The 17,500-nt window shown below is 46.1% G+C and overlaps 1 protein-coding gene across 1 annotated transcript in view; it reads left to right on the top strand.

The window, feature by feature from the left end:
• adgrv1 (adhesion G protein-coupled receptor V1) overlaps window positions 1–17,500 on the top strand; it is a gene marked incomplete at its 5' end in the record, with an annotated part of 354,615 nt that overhangs the window by 260,938 nt on the left and 76,177 nt on the right. Inside the window, 1 exon segment of the mRNA XM_083783399.1 lies at window positions 6,227–6,343. Coding sequence (XP_083639525.1) covers window positions 6,227–6,343 — 117 coding nt within the window.

Below are 17,500 nucleotides of genomic sequence, written 5' to 3'. Positions count from 1 at the left end.
TGAAATAAACTTGCATGAATTGTCTCTTTACAAGTTAAACATACACAAAACACCAACATTCCAAAGTACTCCCAAACTAGAAAAAGTGCCCTTCCGGGCACAGGTCTCCACCAGGTTATCCACAGATCCGTGCAGTTAGAGGTAAAAACACTTTTCGGCCAGTTATAGCGCCACCTTGAGGCTGAGTTGAAATTGTTCATGTGGCATTTCGTCCTCGGCCTAGTGGGAATGTGGGTGCACAATTTCACGGAAATCACGCGATGTGTTCATGATTTGCAGCATTTTGTTTGAAACTGAGCACTCCTGTGAACTTTGGAAGCCAATCTTAACCAATCAGGATGGAGTCTGATAAATCTGAAAGACCCGTTTCGTTGAATGGCTCTAGAGAGACTGTGTACCAATTTGCGTGATGTTTGGACAAAATCTGTAGGTGTACTGTGCAAAAACTTGTTTTGCACAAAGCGGCCTCCTGGTGGCGCTATAACAGGCCGTTCTGGAAAGTTTGGGGCAGAGGTTCATCGTTGGCATCCAGGGAGTGTGTGTGCAAAATTTGGCATCGACCGGGTTAACGGTGGCCGAGATTAGCTGGTCACAGACACACGGACGGACACACGGACGGACACACAAACGGACGGACGGAGTGCAAAACATACTCTCCCCACATGCCTTCGGCCTGGTGGAGACAACAAAGCTTCTGTGAGGTCCAAACAGTCAGCGTGAGTGTAGAATGAAGAGCGATCCCTTTTCCCTCTCTAAACAGAGGAGTGGTTTACAATCCCTTGATTAATACTAAAGGTGCAGCTAATGCACTCTTAAATGACCTGACCTGAGGCCATGACATCAAAGGCAGAAATAAGGTTACTCTTGATTGACCTGAGGTCATGATGACCACTAATGATCAAAGACACAGAAGGATCAATTAAAGTTACATTCCCTTGTCAGCCTGTAGAAGGCCCTACTACATGTCAGCCTGTAGAAGGCCCTACTACATGGTACTACTACAGGCCCTACTACTACAGGCCCTACTACATGGCAAATAAAAGCATGTAACATAACAGCCTGTAGAACAGCCCTACTACATGGCAAATAACAGCCTGTAGAAGGCCCTACTACATGGCAAATAACAGCCTGTAGAAGGCCCTACTACATGGCAAATAACAGCCTGTAGAAGGCCCTACTACATGGCAAATAACAGCCTGTAGAAGGCCCTACTACATGGCAAATAACAGCCTGTAGAAGGCCCTACTACATGGTACTACTACAGGCCCTACTACTACAGGCCCTACTACATGGCAAATAAAAGCATGTAACATAACATCCTGTAGAAGGCCCTACTACTGTAGAAGGCCCTACTACATGGCAAATAACAGCCTGTAGAAGGCCCTACTACATGGCAAATAACAGCATGTAACATAACAGCCTGTAGAAGGCCCTACTACTGTAGAAGGCCCTACTACATGGCAAATAACAGCCTGTAGAAGGCCCTACTACATGGCTACATGTCAGCCTGTAGAAGGCCCTACTACATGGCAAATAACAGCCTGTAACATAACAGCCTGTAGAAGGCCCTACTACATGGCAAATAAAAGCATGTAACATAACAGCCTGTAGAAGGCCCTACTACATGGCAAATAAAAGCATGTAACATAACAGCCTGTAGAAGGCCCTACTACATGGCAAATAAAAGCATGTAACATAACAGCCTGTAGAAGGCCCTACTACATGGCAAATAAAAGCATGTAACATAACAGCGTGAGTGGCGCGCTACGAGCTTGTAGGTCTGCTATTTTTGAAAAATCGAAGAACGACTGACAGAAACATAGCTTTTTCAGAAAACTGTCAGGATGTAGAAGACATGTTTAGAATCTGATCTCAGGTCAGAATGGAAAACTGTCAGGATGTAGAAGACATGTTTAGAATCTGATCTCAGGTCAGAATGGAAAACTGTCAGGGTGTAGAAGACATGTTTAGAATCTGATCTCAGGTCAGAATGGAAAACTGTCAGGGTGTAGAAGACATGTTTAGAATCTGATCTCAGGTCAGAATGGAAAACTGTCAGGGTGTAGAAGACATTTTTAGAATCTGATCTCAGGTCAGAATGGGCTAAGACTCGCCCGTGGCTTCTACGTGAGGTTAGGGTTAGTGATGTCGGATCACCGGGACGTCGGACTAACACTGCGCACCCTTTTTGTGCACGCTGTAGTAAAATCAAGCAGGGCGTTCGTTCCCCCCCCCCCCCCCCCCCCACGAAATCCAAAACGTTAAATTATAGAGATGAGGTTTTTGCCCGACAGATTTATACTTGCGGGGACATTTGGGTCTTCACAAGTATGGTAATACAAACATACACAAACACGCGCGCGCCCTGTGGTGTCGGGAGCATGGAAGGGAAACGGAGTGTTTGTTTAAAAAAAAAAAAAAGGCCTGACTTTTCCTCTTCGCTCCGCAGAGCCCTGAAAGGGATGAAGGGACGAGGTTAGGGAGAGGTGGAAAATCCACAAATTGGTTGTCCAGGGTTTATAGTTCAACGCCCTGCAGTTTCCCCAAACGTGGAGCGAGAGAGGACGCTTCTGCGTCCGTTGCGTGCTTCCGAGCTTGTAGATCTGCTATTTTTCAATAGCTAAAGCATAGCATAATGCTAACACCAAAAGGAGGTTCCCGCCCAAAATGGGATAAACTGGGGAGCAAAACAAAAACTGTGCCGCCGTTCCCAATCTGCACAGCTGATTTCACGCAAACTAATCAACCATTCTAAAGGTGAAATGTGAATGCATTGGTAGCAGCATTGCTCCGTAAGTTCCAGCTGACCTTATTTGTATTGCGTTGAGAAATATTTGAAAGCCCAAATAATAACTTGCTATATTATGCTACATTGCAACAGCCATACCAGGCAATTATTGTGAAATACGCTTTTGGTCTGCTGCCAACAACCAACCGACTTTATGATTCAATAGTTTCTCACGCTGTCTGTCACACGTTATCCAATAAGAGATACACATGTCATACATTTCAACTGTGCCTGCGGGGTACAGTACAGTACAGTACACTTCCATGAATGTTTGTATGCACAACCAACCTGCCACCTAGAAACAGCTGTGCCTAATTTCGACCGTGGCCTCTAATTACTGAGGAAGTGGTGAGTCACCCTGACGTGTTTATGCCAAACCCAATACACGGTGAGGTTAAGAGTGGAACATAATGTATTGACATAACACTTGCATAAATGTTTTTTGCATGCCCACTCTTAATATTGGCGGTTCACAAAGAGGGGTCCCTTCTTTCTTTTTTTTTCTTTTTTTTTTTTAAGATATTTTTTTGCGGCTTACGCCTTTTATTGATTTTTGAAGGGACAGACAGTAGGCTGACAGGAAACGGGAGAGAGATGGGGGGATGACATGCAGTAAAGGCCGTGTCGGGTCCGGGAGTCGAACCCGCGGCACACTGCGACTGGATTACCAGTCCGGTGCCCAGACCGTTACGCTACGGCCTGGGCCAGGGGTCCCTTCTTTGAGGTGGTTCCGAATGGGCCCTTAAACAGATCTGTACATTTGAGAGGTCACTTGAAATGCAAATGGTTTGAGAACCACTGGTATAGAGGCGTACAAAAGGACTGGACCCCAGGCACACTGTTGCACCAATCCAATGGTGGCACGCACTGTTCAGGGGGCTCTGCACATGACTATAGTCGCACCAGGGGCCACGCATGGTCCCCAGGGGCCATGCTCGGCTCCGCATGCACGCAGTGTTTGTGCCAAGTTTGGTGTGGATCGGAACCAAGTCCGCAATCTGCGCATGTTACATTTATGACGACCACCGACAAAAGGACTGTACCGGTACTTATAGTATAGAGCTCTGAGGGATCCCCGGTTGGTCAAAGTGTATAAGTGCTGTGACCGTTCCCCCGTTTGTCTCCATTGCACCGTTTCGCCTGTCTCCGTTCTTGTTATAATGGCCCCCTTTTATTCCCTTTTTATCTCTCCCTCGTCATCGGCATTCCGCCCTCGTCTCTCAGCCCTTCTGTTTGTTCTGTTCCGTCTGTGGAGGATAATTTTCTTGGTTTGCGGTGCCGGCCTATAGGGCGGGCACGTATAGAGGTGGAGGTCGGGGTCGCTGCCGGCCCAGGGTGGGCATGGAGGGGTGGAGGTCAGGGTCGCTGCCCGCCCAGGGTGGGCATGGAGGGGTGGAGGTCAGGGTCGCTGCCGGCCCAGGGTGGGCATGGAGGGGTGGAGGTCAGGGTCGCTGCCGGCCCGGGGCATGGAGGGGTGGAGGTCGGGGTCGCTGCCGGCCCAGGGCCCGGGGCATGGAGGGGTGGAGGTCAGGGTCGCTGCCGGCCCAGGGCCCGGGGCATGGAGGGGTGGAGGTCGGGGTCGCTGCCGGCCCAGGGCCCGGGGCATGGAGGGGTGGAGGTCAGGGTCGCTGCCGGCCCAGGGCCCGGGGCATGGAGGGGTGGAGGTCAGGGTCGCTGCTGGCCCAGGGCCCGGGGCATAGAGGGGTGTACCATGGAGTTCAGGGTGGCTGCCAGTCCGGGGCATGGAGGGGTGGAGGTTACGTAAGCCCTCTTGGCCGTTCATGTTGCCACAGAGCCAAATGCCTCTTGTGAAGCTCTGACAGAGACTGCAGTACCACCGCCCACCCCAACCCCCCCCCCGCCCCACAAATGCTACTCATTCATTCGTTCTTGGCCTCCAGTCAGTCTCTTGTCAGGTGGAAAAACCTCTTACTGCCCTGACACTGACTTTTTTCTGAAAATGGCAGCGTGAACCTGCGGTTTTCCTGCATGCGGTTCCAATGTAGTTATTAGTCACAGCATCCGGGAACCCATTCTGTAAAAGAAAAGATGTTTTTTTTCCTCCTTTCTTTTAGCCTCTATAGTCTGGGGACACCACCTCCTATTGTTTGTGTGTGTGTGTGTGTGTGTGTGTGTGTGTGTGTGTGTGTGTGTGTGTGTGTGTGTGTGTGTGTGTGTGTGTGTGTGTGTGTGTGTGTGTGTGTGTGTGTGTGTGTGTGTGTGTGTGTGTGTGTGTGTGTGTGTGTGTGTGTGTGTGTGCGCGCGCACTTATTTGGTTCAATATGTATACTGTAAAAGCCACAGAACACTTTCTTTATGTTTCTCTTTATCCCTCCCTCCCTCTCTCCTTTGCTTACTCAGAGCCGCACGTCATGCACTTTTGTTCCGCAGTGTAATTCCGCCATGCCCTTTAGGTCGCACGCACGCACACGCACGCACGCACACGCACGTACGCCTGGTTTCCGTTGTTGTTGTTTTGCTGCATTGTGATGCAACAGGTTCTCAGGAGGCCTCTCTCGCCGTCTCTTCCATGGAGGCGGAGCCTCGGCCTCCTGTCACCTCGCCACCGCTCGTAAATCATCTCCTGTAGAAACCTCCTATCTCCGTATTCTAACTTTGTATGTGTATTTCACGCACATTTAACGCCCCCTGCTTGAACATATACTGTACGACAGCGGCGTCACACACAAGCATATTCACCCCTTTTGGTGTTGGCAGATTGCAGATCTGCTATTTTTTTTAAATCGAAGATCGACTGACATGGAAACATGGCTTTTTCAGAAAACTGTCAGGATGTAGAAGACTTTTTTTTAATCTGATCTCGGGTCAGAATGGGTTAAAAGTATGGCAGATCCACACTGGGCTTGTATACGAGATCTGCTACTTTTGACAGAGACGATTTGCTGTAGACCGACTTGCTGAGGCAGCCGTGCGTGCGTGCGTGCGTGCGTGCGTGCGTGCGTGCGTGCGTGCGTGCGTGCATGCGCTTTATCACTATACTTATGAGGGCCGCACAAGTATAGTTGGATGTGAGAAATTATTCGTCACGAGGAACAATTTCCTGGGAAACCATTTTCCAGGGAAATGGCCATCTTCAACCGCTTATCCGGAGTCGGGGTAGTTGGGGCAACAGATTCAGCAGAGACGCCAGAGTCCATGAGAGCAAGATTTATTTTTATTTCTCACATCCTATTGTGAATTTGAATTGTATAGTCTCACACACACACACACACACACACACACACACACACACACACACACACACACACACACACACACACAATCTTGAAAAAGAAAAGATTACAGTATGAGGTTTCCACCCGATATAGAGACGATGATGCAAAAAAAGAGAAATGTACAGTGACAAAACCAAAATGAGCGTGGACCAAAATGACTGAATTGTCGTGCCAATTGTCTAATTGTGCTAATTGTCTACAGATGTGTTTCCTGGTGTCTGCGTTCCGTGGCAGCGTGTTCTCGGACGACAGCTGTGCTGCGTTGGCTCTCCTGTCTCACTACTTCCACCTCAGCCAGTTCTCCTGGATGCTCATACAGGTAAGAAGAGCTTTTAAGCCATTCTGACCTGAGATCAGATTCAAAACATGTCTTCTACGTCCTGACAGTTTTCCATTCTGACCTGAGATCAGATTCTAAAAATGTCTTCTACGTCAGTCGCTCTTCGATTTTTCAAAAATAGCAGAGCTACAAGCTCATAGCGCGCCACTCGGTGGTGCACTATGAGCTTGTAGATCTGCTATTTTTCAAAAGCACAACATGATGCTAACACCAAAATGGGTTAAGCCATTTAGGCCTGACATCATTTTTCTTTTTTAATGTATTTTTTTCTGAAAAACCTCATGTTTCTACATCAGTGGTTCTCATACATTTCATGTCAAGGACCCCGAAAATTATATATGTACTAATTCGCCGACCCCCATCTGAAAATATGTTGTTCCAGGGACCCTCCAGAAGCAAAGATTTGAGTTAAAAACTGAAACACTGAAAGAGTATATATTCAAAGATTTAAGGCACATTTTCACGATAAAAAATAAATAAATAGCAGACCTACAAGCTCGTAGCGCGCAACTCGGTGGCGCGCTATGAGCTTGTAGATCTGCTATTTTTCAATAGCTAAAGCATAAGATAATGCTAACACCAAAAGGCGTTCCCGCCCAGAATGAGTTAAGCCATTTCAACCCCAGGGCCCCAGGGTTTTCTTTTTTTAAACCTTTCTAAATCCTAAAGCTTTGCCCAATGATGTCATACTAGGCCAGCCAAGTCTGTGGACTTATAAGGTAGATGATTCGTGCCAGCCTTTATGCGCATGCATCCTGTAATACCTTATAGTGTGGGTGTACCAGGCAGCTGTCGAATCACAAATGCTGCTGTTCCTTTTTTTATTGTTGTTTTTATTATTCTGAAATCTATATATATATTTTTTCTAATTTTGCTGCATGAGTGAGAAACCATGGCTTCCATTGCACCACGCATGTGTGTGTGTGTGTGTGTGTGTGTCTCTCTCTCTCTCTCTCTCTCTCTCTCTCTCTCTCTTCCCCCCCCCCCCCCCCCCCCCCCTCTCTGTCCGGCCTGCCCTGCTGTCTGTACGCCTGGACAATGAGTTCCATTCACTGAGGCGTCTCTCTCTTTCTCTGTCTCACACACAATGGACCTCACAGACGAGTGGTAACACAAGAGAGTCCGAAACCCACTCCAACTCTCTGTCCAAGGCAGTGATATACTGAACCTTCTTTTATTCACAAAGACCCATAGTTCCATTCAAACACCCATAGTTCCATTCAAACACCCATAGTTCCATTCAAACACCCATAGTTCCATTCAAACACCCATAGTTCCATTCAAACACCCATAGTTCCATTCAAACACCCATAGTTCCATTCAAACACCCATAGTTCCATTCAAACACCCATAGTTCCATTGAAAGACCCATAGTTCCATTGAAAGACCCATAGTTCCATTCAAACACCCATAGTTCCATTCAAACACCCATAGTTCCATTGAAAGACCCATAGTTCCATTCAAACACCCATAGTTCCATTCAAAGACCCATAGTTCCATTCAAACACCCATAGTTCCATTCAAACACCCATAGTTCCATTCAAACACCCATAGTTCCATTCAAAGACCCATAGTTCCATTCAAAGACACATTTTATTATTAGTTATGGGCTGTGAATAAAGCTTGACCAAGGACGTAATATTACATCCGTGGTAGTCAAGAGACTTGATGTGACGTAATATGACGTGATTGTCAGTCAATGTGTTTGAATGAGCTGAATGGGGCGGGGATTTCTGGTGCCGACTCTAGTTCTTTCATAATTAGTGTGGTTGTGACACGGCAAATATTGTAATAGCCAACATATTAAACTAACTAACTGAGTTTAAAGTGGTCTCTCTAAACTCATATTGTTATATGTTATAGGTTCCCATCCCGGCCACAGCCCAGCAGCATCCACTGTCCACCCAGAATGCAATTTATATAGGAAAGATATCGTTAGTTTTGGCCCAATTGGCCCAATTTTCTTCTTTTTGACCATCAATGGGTGGCATCACTAAGAACATAAATTGTTCTCCTACTGTACATGCTGTACATCAAACGAGGCATCTCTTAACGAAGGTCAGCTGTATGTAAGTCATGGTCTTCACACACTCCTTCCAGTATTTTCTCCATGACTTGGCATATAAGCAGAGATCTTTGTTTCTTATGTAAGGCGTCAGTATTCTATGCATTAAGGTGTGTGTGTGTGTGTGTGTGTGTGTGTGTGTGTGTGTGTGTGTGTGTGTGTGTGTGTGTGTGTGTGTGTGTGTGTGTGTGTGTGTGTGTGTGTGTGTGTGTGTGTGTGTGTGTGTGTGTGTGTGTGTGTGTGTGTGTGTGTGTGTGTGTGTGTGTGTGTGCGTGCGAGAAATAGAGAGTCAGGTTTTCATTAGAGGGAGGGGGGGGTTGAAGGTGCCAGAGGGGTCTGTGACCTTTGACCCGGGCCTGGTAGCCCTCGTTAACATACATTAACTAGTTAAGCTCTACAGTATGTTATCCTTTCTGTGACTAGAGTCACGTGCACACTTTCTGTGACTAGAGTCACGTGCACACTTTCTGTGACTAGAGTCACGCGCACACTTTCTGTGACTAGAGTCACGTGCACACTTTCTGTGACTAGAGTCACGTGCACACTTTCTGTGACTAGAGTCACGTGCACACTTTCTGTGACTAGAGTCACGTGCACACTTTCTGTGACTAGAGTCACGTGCACACTTTCTGTGACTAGAGTCACGTGCACACTTTCTGTGACTAGAGTCACGTGCACACTTTCTGTGACTAGAGTCACGTGCACACTTTCTGTGACTAGAGTCACGTGCACACTTTCTGTGACTAGAGTCACGTGCACACTTTCTGTGACTAGAGTCACGTGCACACTTTCTGTGACTGTGACTAGAGTCACGTGCACACTTTCTGTGACTAGAGTCACGTGCACACTTTCTGTGACTGTGACTAGAGTCACGTGCACACTTTCTGTGACTAGAGTCACGCGCACACTTTCTGTGACTAGAGTCACGTGCACACTTTCTGTGACTAGAGTCACGTGCACACTTTCTGTGACTAGAGTCACGCGCACACTTTCTGTGACTAGAGTCACGCGCACACTTTCTGTGACTAGAGTCACGTGCACACTTTCTGTGACTAGAGTCACGTGCACACTTTCTGTGACTAGAGTCACGCGCACACTTTCTGTGACTAGAGTCACGTGCACACTTTCTGTGACTAGAGTCACGTGCACACTTTCTGTGACTAGAGTCACGCGCACACTTTCTGTGACTAGAGTCACGTGCACACTTTCTGTGACTAGAGTCACGTGCACACTTTCTGTGACTGTGACTAGAGTCACGTGCACACTTTCTGTGACTAGAGTCACGCGCACACTTTCTGTGACTAGAGTCACGTGCACACTTTCTGTGACTAGAGTCACGTGCACACTTTCTGTGACTAGAGTCACGCGCACACTTTCTGTGACTAGAGTCACGCGCACACTTTCTGTGACTAGAGTCACGTGCACACTTTCTGTGACTAGAGTCACGTGCACACTTTCTGTGACTAGAGTCACGTGCACACTTTCTGTGACTAGAGTCACGTCCACACTTTCTGTGACTAGAGTCACGTGCACACTTTCTGTGACTAGAGTCACGTGCACACTTTCTGTGACTAGAGTCACGTGCACACTTTCTGTGACTAGAGTCACGTGCACACTTTCTGTGACTAGAGTCACGTGCACACTTTCTGTGACTAGAGTCACGTGCACACTTTCTGTGACTAGAGTCACGTGCACACTTTCTGTGACTAGAGTCACGTGCACACTTTCTGTGACTAGAGTCACGTGCACACTTTCTGTGACTAGAGTCACGTGCACACTTTCTGTGACTAGAGTCACGTGCACACTTTCTGTGACTGTGACTAGAGTCACGTGCACACTTTCTGTGACTAGAGTCACGTGCACACTTTCTGTGACTAGAGTCACGTGCACACTTTCTGTGACTAGAGTCACGTGCACACTTTCTGTGACTAGAGTCACGCGCACACTTTCTGTGACTAGAGTCACGTGCACACTTTCTGTGACTAGAGTCACGTGCACACTTTCTGTGACTAGAGTCACGTGCACACTTTCTGTGACTAGAGTCACGTGCACACTTTCTGTGACTGTGACTAGAGTCACACGCACACTTTCTGTGACTAGAGTCACACGCACACTTTCTGTGACTAGAGTCACGTGCACACTTTCTGTGACTAGAGTCACGCGCACACTTTCTGTGACTAGAGTCACGCGCACACTTTCTGTGACTAGAGTCACGCGCACACTTTCTGTGACTGACTAGAGTCACGTGCACACTTTCTGTGACTAGAGTCACACGCACACTTTCTGTGACTAGAGTCACGTGCACACTTTCTGTGACTAGAGTCACACGCACACTTTCTGTGACTAGAGTCACGTGCACACTTTCTGTGACTAGAGTCACGTGCACACTTTCTGTGACTAGAGTCACGTGCACACTTTCTGTGACTGTGACTAGAGTCACGTGCACACTTTCTGTGACTAGAGTCACGTGCACACTTTCTGTGACTAGAGTCACGTGCACACTTTCTGTGACTAGAGTCACGTGCACACTTTCTGTGACTAGAGTCACGCGCACACTTTCTGTGACTAGAGTCACGTGCACACTTTCTGTGACTAGAGTCACGTGCACACTTTCTGTGACTAGAGTCACGTGCACACTTTCTGTGACTAGAGTCACGTGCACACTTTCTGTGACTGTGACTAGAGTCACACGCACACTTTCTGTGACTAGAGTCACACGCACACTTTCTGTGACTAGAGTCACGTGCACACTTTCTGTGACTAGAGTCACGCGCACACTTTCTGTGACTAGAGTCACGCGCACACTTTCTGTGACTAGAGTCACGCGCACACTTTCTGTGACTGACTAGAGTCACGTGCACACTTTCTGTGACTAGAGTCACACGCACACTTTCTGTGACTAGAGTCACGTGCACACTTTCTGTGACTAGAGTCACACGCACACTTTCTGTGACTAGAGTCACGTGCACACTTTCTGTGACTAGAGTCACGCGCACACTTTCTGTGACTAGAGTCACGCGCACACTTTCTGTGACTAGTCACGTACACACTTTCTGTGACTAGAGTCACGTGCACACTTTCTGTGACTAGAGTCACGTGCACACTTTCTGTGACTAGAGTCACGTGCACACTTTCTGTGACTGTGACTAGAGTCACGTGCACACTTTCTGTGACTAGAGTCACGTGCACACTTTCTGTGACTGTGACTAGAGTCACGTGCACACTTTCTGTGACTAGAGTCACGTGCACACTTTCTGTGACTAGAGTCACGTGCACACTTTCTGTGACTAGAGTCACGTGCACACTTTCTGTGACTAGAGTCACGTGCACACTTTCTGTGACTAGAGTCACGCGCACACTTTCTGTGACTAGAGTCACGCGCACACTTTCTGTGACTAGAGTCACGCGCACACTTTCTGTGACTAGAGTCACGTGCACACTTTCTGTGACTAGAGTCACGTGCACACTTTCTGTGACTAGAGTCACGTGCACACTTTCTGTGACTAGAGTCACGTGCACACTTTCTGTGACTAGAGTCACGCGCACACTTTCTGTGACTAGAGTCACGTGCACACTTTCTGTGACTAGAGTCACGTGCACACTTTCTGTGACTAGAGTCACGTGCACACTTTCTGTGACTAGAGTCACGCGCACACTTTCTGTGACTAGAGTCACGCGCACACTTTCTGTGACTAGAGTCACGCGCACACTTTCTGTGACTAGAGTCACGTGCACACTTTCTGTGACTAGAGTCACGCGCACACTTTCTGTGACTAGAGTCACGCGCACACTTTCTGTGACTAGAGTCACGTGCACACTTTCTGTGACTAGAGTCACGTGCACACTTTCTGTGACTAGAGTCACGTGCACACTTTCTGTGACTAGAGTCACGTGCACACTTTCTGTGACTAGAGTCACGTGCACACTTTCTGTGACTAGAGTCACGCGCACACTTTCTGTGACTAGAGTCACGCGCACACTTTCTGTGACTAGAGTCACGTGCACACTTTCTGTGACTAGAGTCACGTGCACACTTTCTGTGACTAGAGTCACGCGCACACTTTCTGTGACTAGAGTCACGTGCACACTTTCTGTGACTAGAGTCACGCGCACACTTTCTGTGACTAGAGTCACGTGCACACTTTCTGTGACTAGAGTCACGTGCACACTTTCTGTGACTAGAGTCACGTGCACACTTTCTGTGACTAGAGTCACGTGCACACTTTCCACCCGCAGGAAAACATGCTCAACACAGCCAGGGCCCACAGGGGAGGAATCGAGAAGAAAGTGTAGATAAATATGACCGCACTTGTGATGGTTTCCTCCTTCCTGAAATATGATTCACATCAACTAACACAACACAGATTGCTCCATTCATTGCCCTGAACAGCCTGCCTGCGTGCGTGCGTGCGTGCGTGCGTGCGTGCGTGCGTGCGTGCGTGCGTGCGTGCGTGCGTGCGTGCGTGCTCGCTTGTATTACTATTCTTGTGAGGGACAACGGTATAGAGCCTAATTAGAATTTGAGAAATTGACGTTGTGAGCACCATTTTCCTGGTCCTCCTCGCAAGGTAAACGGCTATATTAACGTTTGAGAAGATTTTTTTTTAGAGTTTAGGTTTATACTATCAAATGAGTAAGTAAGTATTGCAAACCCTTTTTTATTGTGTGTGTGTGTGCGCGCGTGCGGGTCTGCGTGTGAGAGACTCAGTGAGTCAGACTATACAGTTGTTTGTTAACTAAAAGCTTGTGCCCTGCAGTCAACCTGAGAGTTGTAACAAACACCTACATGACCTCAACACTTTCTTCTCCTCTTTCTTTCCTTTGTGTCTTATCATACGTTTTGGTATATCCCCTCTATGACCATATTATTCTTTGTAATGGGTTAACAAGTCACAATTCTTTGAGCTTATCTATAGTACCAACGACCAACATTAACCGTTTTTCTTAATCTGTAACGAAATAGATATTCTTGTGTTGTTCATATACAGTACGTGTACGTATACGTTCCCAACCATGTGAACGGGATTGGGCAGGAACTGCTTCAGGGAATGTCATGACAATTGGACTCGAGAATGAACTGATTAGAAATAAGGCAGGTCAGAAGTCAAGGTCACTGTGAGGAGGAGGATTTCACCCCCCCCCCCCCCCAAAAAAAAGACAGAATTTCTATCGATTACACACCCCATGAAGCCTTGAATTCATGGAGATTTCTTTTTTTTTGTCTTTGTCTGCATTCAGAAACCAAATATAACAATCTCAGTGAGATTCAAAACTTTGCGCGGTGTGTGTGTAATTGACAGAGAAAAACAAATGGGGGTGAACTACTGTACTCCCTTTTTGCATTCCTGCAAAGTCTTCATTCACATAATATTCCAGATGATACTATAAGAGTCTGAGACATGCAGGACCCGTCCTAAAGGGTCAGCTGGGCTGGCGGAGCCGTCATACATGCACAAAGTGATGTTTCAGAGAAATTCCAGGCCAGTTTTAATCCCCTGGGGAGGGGGGGGGGGAGTGTATTATAGATGACTTGTGACCTGCTGATGGATGCAGGAATGCAGTGAACTTATGGAGCAGGAGTTCACGTGCGTCAGCGCGTACGCGGAGGAGAGGAGAACACGGTGTCGATGGGGGAATACCCCCCCCCCCAAGCTGATCCCTGCCCGCCCCTCATGCACAGCTGATGTGCTCTCCTCCTATCCTCATGTGTCCTCATAATGTCCAAAACTGTTACTTTGCAGTATTCAAAATTCCAAAACGGAAGACCTCCAACGAGGTCAAAACCGGCCGACCCCCGTTTAAAAAAACAAACAAACAAGTGAATGAAATCCTCGTCAACCATTGCTGTGTATATACTCTCAACAAAGTTGAATGTCTTTTCATAATAACCCAAATCTACAAAGTAACGATAGTAACTAAAGGTTTCAATCGATTGTCACAGAGTAAGAAATGTACAATGTTTACACATCTACTCCACATGTAGTGGAGTAGATGTGTAAACGACGTATACAAAAATGGAAATGCTCAAGTGAAAAACATATATCAAAAATAAACTTAAACCTGCACTTATAAATATGTGGTCTCTGTCGGGTGGAAACTTCATGTGTCAAAACTCACTTTTCAGGTTAGCTTGTAGATCTGCTACTTTTGTGTGACGCTGTAAACACAACGTTGGAATATAAGCGATTTAGAGGTGGATGTACTTACATACAGGATGTGCTTCACTTTCCACCACCGTCGGTAACCATTAACCATTAGTGGGTGTTTTACAGGATAATATAATTGTTGTTCAGCGTAGTGGACATAATGACTCCTGGCACTACAATATAAAGCCCTTTAAGTCACAAAGGAGACAGGGACGTGCTCTCTACGGTACAGTAGTGTTAACCCTGTGGAATTCAGTGTTTAATGTCCCGGCGGGTTTCTGGGCTAACGTTGCCTGACTTGCCTCTTAGATGTCTTAAAGGATAAAAGCGTTGAGGCCTAAAGGGGACACGGATTAAAGTTCTCAGACGACATCACTACTGATTTCAGTCGCGTTTGAGTGCGTGACCCGGCATGAATCTAGGCTAGCAAAGTGGTCGAATTTGGAGGATTTGGCACAGAGATTAAACTTGACGTAGACACACATGGTAATGTTTCTACTACCATTACTGGTGGTGAAACAGCACAAACACTGTGATTCATGCTGGAAGGAATTTTGGGTGGAAAAACAGCCCAGACAAAAACAGACTTAATAGAATGTTTTAAGTGCATTAATAAGCTGTTATTAAGGCCATGCTCTTTCTTTCCTCACGTCTGCTTTCTCTATTATATTTTTGTTTCCTTTACGTTCCTCATTGTTGTAGCGTCGGCTAGTAGCATATCTATCTACTCCACCATGTGTTTTGCTGAATCGTTCAACACTGCATATCTAAATATTCTTCGCCAACAAGCCGGAAATAGCAGATCTGTAAACCTCACAACATGTCAGCCAATTAGAGGGTATAAAGTGAATGGCAAATCGAGCAACAAAGTGAATGTAATGTTTAAAGCAATCAAGATAGGACTTTTCGGTTTGGATGTATATGGGCTGTCAAGGTCAGAAAGTAGGTTTTTTGACACTCAGTAGCCGGCGTTCCCACATAACCTCCGGGTATGATGATGATGTCACGCATACCCTCTATTTTAGCTGCTTTGCAGCCTATTATGACTTGATGCTCACAGTAGAGATATTAAGGTTCATGTGTTTAATCGCTCACTCACTCACTAAATCACTCACTCACTCACTCACTAAATCACTCACTCACTAAATCACTCACTCACTAAATCACTCACTCACTAAATCACTCACTCACTAAATCACTAAATCACTCACTCACTAAATCACTCACTCACTAAATCACTCACTCACTAAATCACTCACTCACTAAATCACTAAATCACTCACTCACTAAATCACTCACTCACTAAATCACTCACTCACTCACTCACTCACTCACTAAATCACTAAATCACTCACTCACTAAATCACTCACTCACTAAATCACTCACTCACTAAATCACTCACTCACTAAATCACTCACTCACTAAATCACTCACTCACTCACTCACTAAATCACTCACTCACTAAATCACTCACTCACTAAATCACTCACTCACTAAATCACTCACTCACTAAATCACTCACTCACTAAATCACTCACTCACTAAATCACTCACTCACTCACTCACTCACTCACTAAATCACTCACTCACTCACTCACTCACTAAATCACTCACTCACTAAATCACTCACTCACTCACTAAATCACTCACTCACTAAATCACTCACTCACTAAATCACTCACTCACTAAATCACTCACTCACTCACTCACTCACTCACTCACTCACTCACTCACTCACCCACTCACTCACTAAATCACTCACTCACTAAATCACTCACTCACTCACTCACTCACTAAATCACTCACTCACTAAATCACTCACTCACTAAATCATTCACTCACTAAATCACTCACTCACTAAATCACTCACTCACTCACTCACTAAATCACTCACTCACTAAATCACTCACTAAATCACTCACTCACTAAATCACTCACTCACTCACTCACTAAATCACTCACTCACTAAATCACTCACTCACTAAATCACTCACTCACTAAATCACTCACTCACTCACTAAATACTCACTCACTAAATCACTCACTCACTCACTCACTAAATCACTCACTCACTAAATCACTCACTCACTCACTAAATCACTCACTCACTAAATCACTCACTCACTCACTCACTAAATCACTCACTCACTCACTCACTAAATCACTCACTCACTAAATCACTCACTCACTCACTAAATCACTCACTCACTAAATCACTCACTCACTCACTAAATCACTCACTCACTCACTAAATCACTCACTCACTCACTCGCTGATGATGATGATGATCTCTGGACACACACACACACACACACACACACACACACACACCCGCGCGAACACTGTGATATCAGGTACTGTAGCTGCTTTCAGCTAAGTGCCAAATCCAGATGGGCGCCAGCATATCTCTCAGGTAAGGTTCATGTGTTTAATCGCTCACTCACTCACTAAATCACTCACTCACTCACTCACTAAATCACTCACTCACTAAATCACTCACTCACTAAATCACTCACTCACTAAATCACTCACTCACTAAATCACTAAATCACTCACTCACTAAATCACTCACTCACTAAATCACTCACTCACTAAATCACTCACTCACTAAATCACTAAATCACTCACTCACTAAATCACTCACTCACTAAATCACTCACTCACTCACTCACTCACTCACTAAATCACTAAATCACTCACTCACTCACTCACTCACTCACTAAATCACTCACTCACTAAATCACTCACTAAATCACTCACTCACTAAATCACTCACTCACTCACTCACTAAATCACTCACTCACTAAATCACTCACTCACTAAATCACTCACTCACTAAATCACTCACTCACTCACTAAATACTCACTCACTAAATCACTCACTCACTCACTCACTAAATCACTCACTCACTAAATCACTCACT

This window comes from Protomyctophum parallelum (assembly GCF_964188405.1).
Source record: "Protomyctophum parallelum genome assembly, chromosome: 15".
Classification (NCBI taxonomy): domain Eukaryota; kingdom Metazoa; phylum Chordata; class Actinopteri; order Myctophiformes; family Myctophidae; genus Protomyctophum; species Protomyctophum parallelum.
This window is presented reverse-complemented; position numbering and strand designations above follow the sequence as displayed.